The 12,835-nt window shown below is 41.3% G+C and overlaps 1 protein-coding gene across 3 annotated transcripts in view; it reads left to right on the plus strand.

Annotated features, from left to right (window-relative positions):
* The window catches only part of LOC136865874 (luciferin 4-monooxygenase), a 137,611-nt gene extending 125,421 nt beyond the window's left edge, over positions 1–12,190 (plus strand). For all 3 annotated transcript variants that reach the window (XM_068226980.1, XM_068226981.1, XM_068226982.1), the window contains one exon: positions 11,457–12,190. In XM_068226980.1, coding sequence (XP_068083081.1) covers positions 11,457–11,572 — 116 coding nt within the window. In that variant the 3' untranslated portion in view covers positions 11,573–12,190. The remainder of the gene's footprint in view (positions 1–11,456) is intronic.
* The last annotated feature ends 645 nt before the right edge of the window (positions 12,191–12,835 follow it).

Here is a 12,835-nt window from a genome sequence, read left to right on the forward strand (position 1 = left end):
TAGTATGGGATTAGCCCTTGCGTTAGTGGCCCAGAGCCAGATTAGGTTTTAAAAGCAAAGTGTATTAGGAGTGCAAGTTCGCCTCCTCTCAAGTTGTATTTTAGAGGTCACGTATTAATCTTTTCTCACCTAATAGACCTCAGTAGGTTGGGTATTTTACCCCTGTGTATATGTCCTTTGAGGACAACTTGAAAGTTGAGTTTGGTGTGGCCTGGGAGAGGCTTAACTTTAAGAGCGAGTGGCTCTTTTCTAAAACTGAGAGTTGTATGCCTCGAGGAGGCTTTGCTGTGTAATTTGGAGCAAGGGCTCCAGGGTTTGAGTGGGGTCTTCTGCCCCTTTTGTTGAAATTGGTATATCGTAAAGTTGAGCTAGTTGCTCAAGAATTGTGTTTTCAGGGCTCGAAGCCCAAATTCTTTAATCCCTGTAATTGTACATTTCAAGTTGTATTTCGGCTACTAAGTACCTGTTCTATTTGTTGTTACCTAATTTTGAAAAGAAAATATAACCTTGTTAAATTTTAAAATTTAATTTCTCTTTAGTAGCTTGAGACCTATTCACCACCCAGCACCTTCTTTCATGCTTAACTACCACAAAAACACGGTAACAATAATAATAATAATAATAGCCTAATAAAAAGAGTAACACTGTTGAAGCGCTGGCCTTCTGACAACATCTTGGCAGGTTCAATCCTGGCTAAGTCCGGTTGTATTTAAAGGTGCTGAACTACGTCAGCCTCGTGTCGATAAATTTATTGGCACGTAAAAGAACTCCTGCGAGACTAAATGCCGGCACCTCAGTGTCTGCAGATCTGCAAAAGTAGTTAGTGAGACGCAAGGCCTTTATTATTATTATTATTATTATTATTATTATTATTATTATTATTATTATATCTGCCTCTGTGTTTCACTGGTAGAGTGTCGAATTCCGGATCCCAAGATAACGTGGTAGTCGGATTTTTGAAGAACAGAAGGAAATCCATTCGACGCTCCATGTCGTACGATGTCGGCATATGAAAGATCTCTGGTAACACATTTGGTGTTTACTCGACAAAATTAAATTTCAGCCAAAGACACCCAAGAGAGGTTCGGTTTATTCTGCCATCTAGTGGACCTAGAGTAAAACAGAACGTCGAAATTGACAAGCAGACAGCCAGATGGCGTCAGTAGGTAGTAAAGGGCAGAGCTGGGCCAGGGGTAACTGCGCAAGATGGCCGCCAACCGCAATTTACTTCTAGCTACGCGCTACGATTTCTAGCACTTTCAGACAATAGGATGTCGTCATCTTGTGGAATACTGTTGAAAGAGGCAACTAATAGTGTCCCTGACTTGAGAGAGCATGGGTTAGCGAACTCAGGGTTTTTAGCTGAGTCTAGGCATGATGTGTGCTAAGCTGTTGTCTATATAACTTCCCTGTCCAACATTTGTAGGACACTTTATTCCGAGGTGGGGGAGTCGATCAGAGTAAAGCTCCTCCAGGGGCACCCTTGCCTTAGGTAGGAGCCGAGCAACCTCTGCTGGTGTTGTGTTTGCATTGGTAATCTAGGGGTCTTTATCTGAGTCCAGACATGTTTTGTGCTAAGCCGTCGTTTTTAAACCTCCTTGGCCAACTCTTTTAGGACACTTCATTTTGATGTGGCGAGGTTCTAGCAGAGTAAAGCTCCTCCAGGGTTACCCTTGTCTTAGGTAGGCGAAATCGCGTAGTCTTTAGCTAAGTCTGGACATGTTGTGCGCTAAGCTGTCGTCTATTAACTTCCTTGGCTAACTCTTGCAGGTAAAACTTCAGCCCTAGGGGAGCAGAGTAAATGTCACTTCGAAGGATTTGAACGTAAGTTGACACAAACTGAAACCTGAAGAGCTTAAGTGCAATTCAAATATCCTCACTCTGATTGAAATGTGCGCACGATGAAGGTGTAATGACTACAGTAAATGTGGAGACATGCACATCTCAGCAGAAAGAAAAATGACTTTGCGAGCTGAGCTGTATTTTGCATTTAAAAATTTTCCTCCGAGATATCTCATGGCGTCTCTTGTGATACCCTCGGGGAAATGTTTCTTCCACACTGTTTGCAAATATAGCTAGAAATGGGTTGTTTCAAGACAGATTTTATCTTCTGCCAACAGCTTATTCTTTAAAAGATACAAGTTAAATCTACTAGACACTTGCTACTCTCTACTTCCACGATGTGAACAGCTTAATGATTAACAGTAAAGTAACATGAAAACGTAAAAGTCTATCTTATACACCTTATGCAGAGTAAGTGTCGTGGTTAGAAGAAATAGTCAACGAAGAGGGGAGCAGTAAAGTTATTCCCTGCCAGGATGCCAGCAGTGGTGTTAGCGACGTTCTCTCGTCCACGAATGTGAGGTTAGTGTCCGACAAGTTAACCGCTTCCATCTTGAGAGCTGTTTAAATTCCGTGCCCGCGTAGTTATGATGGCAGCAATGACGTTAGGGTCTGCCAAGATAGCAGCAGTAAAGATAGCCACGTTTAAAATCCGCGACAAACTAGTGCACGTATTTAGGACATATCAAAATGGAAGCGGTTAACTTGTCGGACCCTAACCTCACATTTATTGACAAGAGAAGGTCGCTAACCCCACTGCTGACATCCGGGCAGGGTCTAACTTCACTGCTTCCCACTTCCTCGACTATCTCTTCTACCGTCCACACCTACCCTGCATAAGGTGTATAATATAGGTTTTTACGCTTTTGTGTTAGTTTACTGTTAATCGTTAAGCTGTTCACATCGTGGAAGTAGAGAGTAGCAAGTGTCTAGTAGATTTAACTTGTATCTTTTAAAGAATAATCTGTTACCAGAAGATGCAGTCCGTCATGGAACAACCCATTTCTAGCTATATTTGCAAAGAGTGTGGAAAAACATTTCCCTGAGGCTATCACAAAAGACGTCATGATATATCTTGTAGGACAATTTTTAAATGCAAACATTGTAGAAGAGAGTTCAAGAACGCTTACAACGCTCAACGTCACGGAGCCGCGTGTAATGTAGCTTCATCGAAAAGAAAATACAAAGAGCTCAACCGTATTCAAGGAAATACTGAGTTATATTTAAAGAGTTCACCTCTGCGGGAGATGTTTAATTCTCCCTTGCTGTCTAGGCTTGCTACAAGTTCTGTTACTGAGCAGACATTTCGAGATAAAGAGAAGCAGGATGATGATGATGACGATTAGGATGCTGATAATAATTGTGATAGTAAAGGAAAAGGAGAAGAACAAAAATAACTCAATATTTATTTGCCATTAGAGCATTATGATTTTACTTCATTTTCTAATCCTACTACACGTTCTGTCGTCGTGCAAACATCCCAACAAGAGATGAAAGGTGAAGTAGATGATTTCAACGCTTCTTTGCTATCAAAACAAGTTACACGTTCTGTCACCGTGCAAACATCTCAAGAAGAGGTGCAAGATGAAGTAGAAGAAGATTTCAACTGTTCTTTGGTATCAAAACAAGTTAAGTTAGTACCTGGAAACGCTATTACAGAAGCACGTATTACATCAAAGGAAGTCCCTACACATCCACTGTCTGCATGCGGGCTCAAAGTACACAACAAGCCTCTGTTACCCCATGTAAACGTAAGGTACTGTAAAGACTCTAACGTACTCGTAATACGTTTACAACTGCTAAGAGTCTATCAAGATGCTGCTTACACATAGTATAAAGCAGATATATTTTCAATAGAGCAAGAATTACGTCGTGCGGGTATTATTGAGTAATAGCTCTTCAAAGTAAAGACCTTGCCCGTAAGCTCTCTCTTGACAGAACAACAGCCTAAACACCTTCCTATTTCAAGTTCTCACCTTCACTCTCACCTAAGTCATCCTTCTTTAGCATATAGCGGATCGATTACCTACATTGGTACAGACTCTTTTCCAACATTCTCCCTTCCTTAGTGTGTTAACTCCACCTCTGGCTGTAGAGCCGGTCTCAAGCCCGGATAAACAGAGGAGAGGCACAATAAATACTACAAAAATGTAAGCACATGTGCTCTTTAGACATTTAGCCCGTTTTCCCATTAGACCATTAGCCCTTTAGCCCATTAGCCAATTAGCCCTTTAGCCCACTAACCTTTTATCCTTAAGAGAAGGAGGAGGAGGGCGCGGTGAGGTGGAGGAGGAAGAGTCCTTTTGCTCTTTTGCCCTTCTAATAAGATGTGACCCCTGAGTTCCATTCCCTACAATGTGTGTAGCACGAATTCTTTTCGGCTCAGCATTCTGCAATCCTACACTGAATGTTATCACTTCTAAGAGTATAACAAAGTTAGGTTATAACAATATTCTTTGTTTATCTACATCTCATCATTCTGATTATGCTTTTAGCTTGGAGCGACTGTCCTTCCTCGAGAGCCCTGATAGTCCCATAAGAGCCTATGTATACACAAGAGCCCCTGCGCTAGACTGAAGTTAGGAAGGGCATGCGGTTAGGAGAATAAAACGCCCGCATTAGCCCAATACGTGAAAACCCCCTAGCACAACTCTCCCCAAGTTAGCGCCATAAAGCCATGTATCACCGCTAGCTCCTGTGCTAGACTAAAGTTATAAAGGGTAGCTGGTTAGAAGGATAAGCGATAGTCCACCTCCTTAAAGTTAGTCCGATATAACCAATATACAGCACCTACATTGCCTAGTAGCCCCTGCCCAATTCCAAACAGTTAGGCAATAACATTAATAGGCTATAAATTACAAGTTGTAAGCCCCTGAGGTAGCTCTCTAGAGTTCGATCCATGAGAATAGAGTATAGCAGCTATCTTGCATAATAGCTCTTGCCTCAGTTCTCGAATGTCAGGCTGATCAAACTGATAGGTTATAAGTTACAAGTTGTCATCCCCTGAGGCGGCCCTCCCGTTAAGGTCTATACGAATACAAGTACAGCAGTCATCTTGCATGGTAGCCCTTGTCTCAGTTCTCGAATGTTAAGCTGATCAAACTAATAGGTCATATTACAAGTTGTGAGCCCCTGAGGCAGCTCTGTAGAGTTAGGCCAATAAGAACAATGTACCGGTATCGCTATTAGCTCCTGGTCCATCTCCTTAAAGTTAGTCTCATATAACCAATGTGTAGCAACTATCTTGCCTCGGAGGCCCTAGCACTGGGAAGTTGTACGCGGCCACCATCTTGCGCAATTGCTCCTAGGCCATCTCCTTAAGTCCTACCCTAGGCTAGCTTTCTCCATAAGAGCCCGTGTATAGCCGCCATCTTCTGTAATCGCTCCTAGGCCATCTCCTTAAGTCCTACCCTAGGCTAGCTTTCTGCATAAGAGCCTATGTATAGCCGCCTCTTGTGTATGTGCCCCTGTACCAGCTTTCTCCATAAGAGCCCGTGTATAGCCGCCATCTTCTGTAATCGCTCCTAGACCATCTCCTTAAGTCCTACCCTAGGCTAGCTTTCTCCATAAGAGCCTATGTATAGCCGCCTCTTGTGTATGTGCCCCTGTACCAGCTTTCTCCATAAGAGCCTGTGTATAGCCGCCATCTTCTGTAATCGCTCCTAGACCATCTCCTTAAGTCCTACCCTAGGCTAGCTTTCTCCATAAGAACCTATGTATAGCCGCCTCTTGTATATGTGCCCCTGCACCAGCTTTCTCCATAATAGCCCGTGTATAGCCGCCATCTTCTGTAATCGCTCCTAGGCCATCTCCTTAAGTCCTACCCTAGGCTAGCTTTCTCCATAAGAGCCTATGTATAGCCACGTCTTGTGTTACGTGCCCCTGTACCAGCTTTCTCCATAAAAGCCCGTGTATAGCCGCCATCTTCTGTAATCGCTCCTAGGCCATCAACTTAAGTCCTACCCTAGGCTAGCTTTCTCCATAAGAGCCTATGTATAGCCGCCTCTTGTGTATGTGCCCCTGTAACAGCTTTCTCCATAAGAGCCCGTGTATAGCCGCCATCTTCTGGAATCGCTCTTAGGCCGTCTCCTTAAGTCCTATGTCTCTCCTGAGCCTGCTTTCTCCACAAGAGCCTATGTATAGCCGCCATATTGCGCAGTAGCTCTTACGCCTGCTTTCTCCATAAAACCATAATCACGTCAGCAATTAGATCTTAAGAGGTTAACACGTAGGCCTGGTAGGGCGAGGTACTAGTCATCCTCCTCAGTTGTATCCCCCGACCCAGAGTCTGTAGCTCTAAGACAATGTCCTTAAGGCGGTAGAGGTAGAATCCCTTGATGAGCCGGATAGAAAAACAGACACTGGATAGTAAACAGATAAAGAAGAAAAAGAGACATTAGAGAATGACTCTATAAGGCTCTGTCTATGTCTATTTAGCCCTGTGTCCTAGCACAGCTCTCCCCTGAGTTAGCCCATCCCTTTTAGTCACCCTTACGACTACCAGTATAACATTAATAAAATTCTACCTCTCCCCCTCCTACCTCATAAAAAATTAAGATGGAAGTGGAGTAGCAAGAGTTGTAGTAAAGTCACTGCGAACAAGTTTTGACCTGCAGCTGAAGACTCTGAGTTCTCTCAAGTTACATGTCTTGCGTCATAACACACTGTCGCATTCCTTTACAACACCAGATCGGAAAAATACAGCTTAGCTCGCAAAATCATTTTTCTTTCTGCTGAGATGTGCATGTCTCATCGTGCGCACGTTTCAATCAGAGTGAGGATATTTGAATTACACATAAGCTCTTCAGTTTTGAGTTTATGTCAACAACTCCAAGTTCAAATCCTTAGAAGTGACATTTACTCTGAAGTGTCCCCTACAAGAGTTAGCCAAGGAAGTTAAATAGTCAACAGCTTAGCGCACAACATGTCTAGACTCAGCTAAAGACTCCTTGATTTCGCCTACCTAAGACAAGAGTGCCCCTGGAGGAGCTTTACTCTGCTAGAACCTCACCACATCAAAATGAAGTGTCCTAAAAGAGTTGGCCAAGGAGGTTAAATAGACGACGGCTTAGCACACATGTCTAGACCCAGCTAAAGACCCCTAGTTTACAATGCAAACACAACAACAGCACAGGTTGCTCGGCTCCTTCCTAAGGCAAGGGTGCCCCTGGAGGAGCTTTACTCTGATCGACTCCCCCACCTCGGAATAAAGTGTCCTACAAGTGTTGGCCAGGGTAGTTAAATAGACAACAGCTTAGCACATATCGTGCCTAGACTCAGCTAAAAACCCTGAGTTCGCTAACCCATGCTCTCTCAAGTCAGGGGCCCTTTTAGTTGCCTCTTTCAACAGTATTCCACAAGATGACGACATCCTATTTTTTGAAAGTGCCAGAGATCGTAGCACGTATCTAGAAGTGAATTGCGCGTGGCGGCCATCTTGTCCACTTGCCCCTGGGATAGCTCTGTCCTTTACTACCTACTGACGTCTAATTAAAATATCTGCGCACGGTAGCTGAGGCCGAAAGGTTATTATTATTGGAAACAGTAACACACCAACGAAAAGATTCTTTGCATTTGTCCGGAAGACAAGGACGGAACTGAAATGGTTTCGAGAAATGTGGTTGGACTTGACGAAGACGGGGTTCAGGAAGGTTACATCATGGACAGGATTCCATTTAGACAATTCGACAAAACGGTTCATGTTTGCTAGGAGACAGGAGCGACACTGGTGAGAAAAGGTAGATCCGATACACAAGAACAGAAGATTGAAGTAGGACAAAGGATGAAAGCAGAGAGAAAAGGCAGAGAAGCGTAAAAATACCGCAGAGATTGTCAAACGTGTTGTAAATACGGCCGAAACGAAGGAGAAAGGAAATTTTGGTTTTTACATTGGTTTAGTATTTCACCCTTGCAACATTTCAATGCATATTACAGAAGATGAAAGAAAAAGTTGAATCTGAGTTGAGAGAAAATCAGTTTAAATGAATGTAGAAACACATGAAGAAAATCTGGTTTCATGCCTGATCTTCGTTAGAGGATACAATTTAGAAGAGCAAACCCACGTACATTCCATTCGTAGACGTAGGAAAGGCATTTGTTAACACATGGGTGACGGGCCCCGAGAAATCTCGTAGTACGCTTGACAGCGGTACGTGACGGGCCCCGAGAAATCTCGGTTTTATTCACGACATTGTTTTCGGTCTTCCTGTGACATCTCTTGACCATATATTGAACTATTTCGAACTTGCACATTGAGTATAATAAATTGTAGATGTATATCTGCCACTTTTATTTTATTCACGGCTTCTTTTATTCTTTGATTTAGTTTCGAAACGTCGACTTTCTTTCTGCCGGTTCAGTCAATGACAAGATGGAGCGCCCGCGAAATACGATGTTAGCTGACGACGATAAGAATTATATGCCGATGATCGTTCAAATGGATATAGTGATAATGAATTAGTGGAAACTGATTGTCAGAGTGATAGTGGAAGTGCTATTCAAGCCTCTACACGCCGTAATTTACCTAGTGTGCTAATTTATTCAATGACTGACGACGACAAGGATTTAAACATTAATGATGTGTTGTTGAATTAACACGTATTTGCTTGCTTATCTTAGATATGTTGAAGTACTACTAAGGGCATTGATGAGTACTCATACCAACTTTAAAGATAAAATCTTGACTGGTTTAATATTTATGTACATTTTATAGTCAAGTGCACCCTAGTATGCTTAGTAGAAAAATGTCCGGTCCACAGGCTATGTGACAAGCTCAAGCATCCGGTCAGCAATGTGTTAATGTTGATTGATCCAAACTATTTGAAATTCTGAATGTGACCGGGTTCCGAAACCGAGAAACAAGCATTTTGTACAATAAGAACAAAAATCAGCCTGGCATGATAAAAAGCGAGGGCCATGAAAAGGAAGCCATCCAGAAAGGAGTGAGGCAAGGCTGAAGTTTGTTTCTCTCCTTTTCAACATTTACATAGAACAGGTGGCTAAGGAAATCAGTGAAAATTTTTGAAGGGAATCACAATCCAAGGAGAGCAAATCAAAACTCTGAGGTTTGCCGATGACATTGTTATTTTATCCGAGTCTGCAGAAGATCAGGAGAAACTGCTGAATGCTGTGAACAGAGCATTGGAGAAGGAGTAGAGGACAAAACTAAATACATTCAAAACAAAATTAATGCTGTGCGGCCGTACGAATTGAGGTGATGCAGGAATATTCGATTAGGAAATGATGTCTTAAATAAAGTGTATGGATGTTTTTACTTCGGGAGAGGAATAACTAAGAAGGGCAGTAGTAAGGAGGACATAAACTACATGCTAACAAATGCAAGGAAGGGTTATCTGAAGAAGATAAATAGGCTCAATTCGAAAAGTGCCATAGGACTTACACAGATGTCTTAGACTCCAGAGCGTGCCATTGTATGGAAGTGAAACATGGACAATAACTAGCTCACAAAGAAAGAGAATAGAACCTCTTGAAATATGGTGTTACAGGAGAGTGCCGAGGGTAAGATCGATATATCGAATCACGAATGAAGAGAAATTCAATTGATGAGAGGAGGTCGATTTAGGTAAATTTGAGAAGCAGGAGAAGAAGAAGAGACAGAATGTTAGGACATATCTTAAGACACCCAAGACTTGTTCAGTTGGATTTTTAGGGAAATCTAGGAGTCAAGAGTGGGAGAGGTAGACTAAGGTATGAATGTGACAAAGACACTAGGGTAGATGTAGGATGTAGTAATTATGTAGGAATAAACACTTTTGCAAAGGATAGGGTTGATGGAGAGCTGCATTAAACCCGTTTATGGGTAGAACACCGCACGGATAAGAATATCCGCGGATATGACTGTGCGGATAATTTTGCTGATAATTTCTAGCTAATGACGTTTATTGATTGTCATTCAGGTATGCTCTTGCTTTTGCTTGTGTTAGGCGACCCTTGACATTGGTATGGGATATATAAAGAGCTTTGAGGCCATAAAGCCATAAATCTTACCTAAGCCTAAATGGCTCCTGCCCGGAATTAATGGAAGAAGGAACAAAGGTCAATACGTCGGTAGTTGTCGCAAGAGAAAATCGCTCATAAACCTGCGACTGTAGAGGTTTTGGTGCCAGGTGTCAGGCGTATTGTATTATGTTAACAGATCTATCCGTTTCAATACCTTGGGTGTAACCATTTTGCGAATGCGGATAACCTATCTGGGACTAGGTTTTCCTGTACGTGTAGCTCTGTCATATAGTCTTTTATAGAGTCCACCCATATTCTTTATGGTCTTCCCTTTCTGCTCTTCCAACGCACAACCATATTCCTGACCCTCCGTCCTATATGATCACACCACCTCAATCGTGGTTCCCTCAGGTTTCTGATTTATTCCCCAGCACCTAGTGTTCCTATGATTGTCTCATCCCTTACTCTATCTCTCCTTGTCATTTCACACGAATATCCCAGCGTCCTCAACTCTGTGATACGTATCGTTTGCACCAGCCCTCTGGTGACAGACCATCTTTCCTCTTCATGTATAAGTGCTGGTCTCGTAACTACCTTGTGTATTTTCCCTTTCAATTTGGCTGTGATCCTCTTGTCACACAACATGCTGGAAACCCTTGTACACCCAGGATGGATTTTGTTTGATATTTCGCTTCCGAAATAGGCTTTGTCATTCATGTTAGAGCCAAGCTATTTAGATCTTTTCACCACTGATATGCTCACTCCTTGTAAGGTTATAGATTCTTCATAGCTCATACTGCACTCTGTTTTACTTTTGCTCACCCTAATACAATTATCCTGAAGATCTTTCTCCAGTCCTCCATCAATAGTTCCGCTTCATTTTGCGAATCTGTGCATATATCACATCTCGTCCTTGGTGCTTCCTTACTGTTCCTGTTAGCACATCCATTACAATATTGAATAGTAAATGCCTCAGTGCTGATCGCTGGTGAACTACCTTTACTGAAAAGCCTCCGTGACTCCTGATGAACATTTAACATGTGTTGTACTGTTCCTGTACATGTGCTGGATTATCTGAACATTCATTTTTCTTCGTCAAGCACCTCCAATTCTAGTACCTCTAATTCGTCTCTTGGGATCCTGTCGAATGTTTTCTTCCACTGAAAGCTTTCTGTTTCCGTCTCTGTATTTTTCCACAGTAGAACTCCTCAACAGCACTGACTCTCTCAGTGAACTGAATAGTTTGTCCGGCCGGCCTTAAAGAGGGAGGACAGGTAATTCTCGAAAGGAGAAGCATCCAGAATCCTCTTGAATACGAAAGCTCTGGGTTCACATTCTAGTTCTTTTTCACGCCGTCAGGAGGTCCGAATTAAGAGGACAGGGCGCCAACAGAGTGGTGGCAGAGGGCAATAGATTTGCAAGCTCGGCGCGTTCCTGATTGCTTTCACTGTGCGGCGAGTGGTGAAGTCACTCACGACCAGGGCCAGGCTAAGATACTCCTCCCAATGCCATACAAGTTAAAGGTAGCAATTATTATTATTATTATTATTATTATTATTATTATTATTATTATTATTATTATTATTATTATTATTATTTGTGTGTTTGGTTGTTGGGTCTAAGTTTATATTTTTGATGAATATTTTTGTTTTCAGATAAACTGGCTGAACACAAGTGGCTGAGAGGTGGAGTTCGCTTTGTGGATGAATTGCCAATGACACCAACAGGAAAAGTACAACGTCGAAAAGTTAGGGATATGGTCAACTCTTAACGTCATCTTATCATTTAGACTGTTATCGATTTATCCAAATTATACACAGGTAGCACTCTCCAGTGCTTATTACAAGTGTTAGTGAAACGACAGTTATCAGTAAGTTGTATCAACAGGCTGATAGCAACTTAAGAACTGGATATTGCTGCTCGACTATTCGATTCTTGGGAAGCAGATGGCCGATGAATGATGCGAGCGAAGAATACCATTTTCTCGTGTTTTTAAATAATAATCATAGTAAACTCAATGCGCATTGGTGTTTACCGTAAAGTTCGTAAGACGATAGCTTGCAGACTCTAACATGGCATAAATCTCTCATATTATTGTAAGATAAGTGGTGACTGAATATCGGCAGGAATATCGAGATTCTCAGATTGATGTGTTGTGGTCCCTTGTCCCATTGGACTAGATTATCTGGCAGGTGTCAGTTAGTGAATATCTTCAGAATATTTAAAAGGAGTTGATAAAACAGTTTTAGGAGATCAAAAGTGCAATAACGAACATGAATTGAAGCAGCATCTATGTATTAAAAATAAACGAGCGATAAGGATTGATACTTCGTTTAGTGAACTACAAATATAAAAAATATGAAGATTTGAATCTCAACTGTTATTGTTTTAGGAAATGTGTTTCAACCCTGTTCCTTCGTTTTGTTTAATATAAATAAATAAATAAATAAATAAATAAATAAATAAATAAATAAATAAATAAATAAATAAATAAATAAATAAATAAATAAATAAATAAATAAATAAATAAATAAATAAATAAATAAATAAATAAATAAATAAATAAATAAATAAATAAATAAATAAATAACAGAACATCAAAAGTTGTATGATATATCTCTTCTAAGTTTAGAGATATTTTACTTTAACATCCATTTGATGGGGCGAGTTGCCCGTGTGGTCAGGGTCGTGCAGCTCTGAACTTGAATTATGAGTTCTAATCCTACCGTCGTCAGCCTTGAATATGCGTTTCCGTGTTTCACATTTTCATACCAGGCAAATACTTGAACTATGCCTTAATTAACGCTACCTCAGCTTCCTTTCTTCCATCCAAACGTTGCCAAAAGTCTTGGATTTGTTACTGCGGCTTTAAACAAGTAGCAAAAAACAAAAAGGGCAAATAAATCGACAACAAATCTGATAATGAATGTTAACATGCCTGTTTTTTTCAACTCTGTGTTACATTTTACTTAACAATTGTTATTAATTTAGCACTTAGGTTAAATGTCCTTAGTTTCACGAACACATTTCCAGC

The sequence above is a fragment of the Anabrus simplex genome, chromosome 3 (assembly GCF_040414725.1).
Source record: "Anabrus simplex isolate iqAnaSimp1 chromosome 3, ASM4041472v1, whole genome shotgun sequence".
Taxonomy (NCBI): Eukaryota; Metazoa; Arthropoda; class Insecta; order Orthoptera; family Tettigoniidae; genus Anabrus; species Anabrus simplex.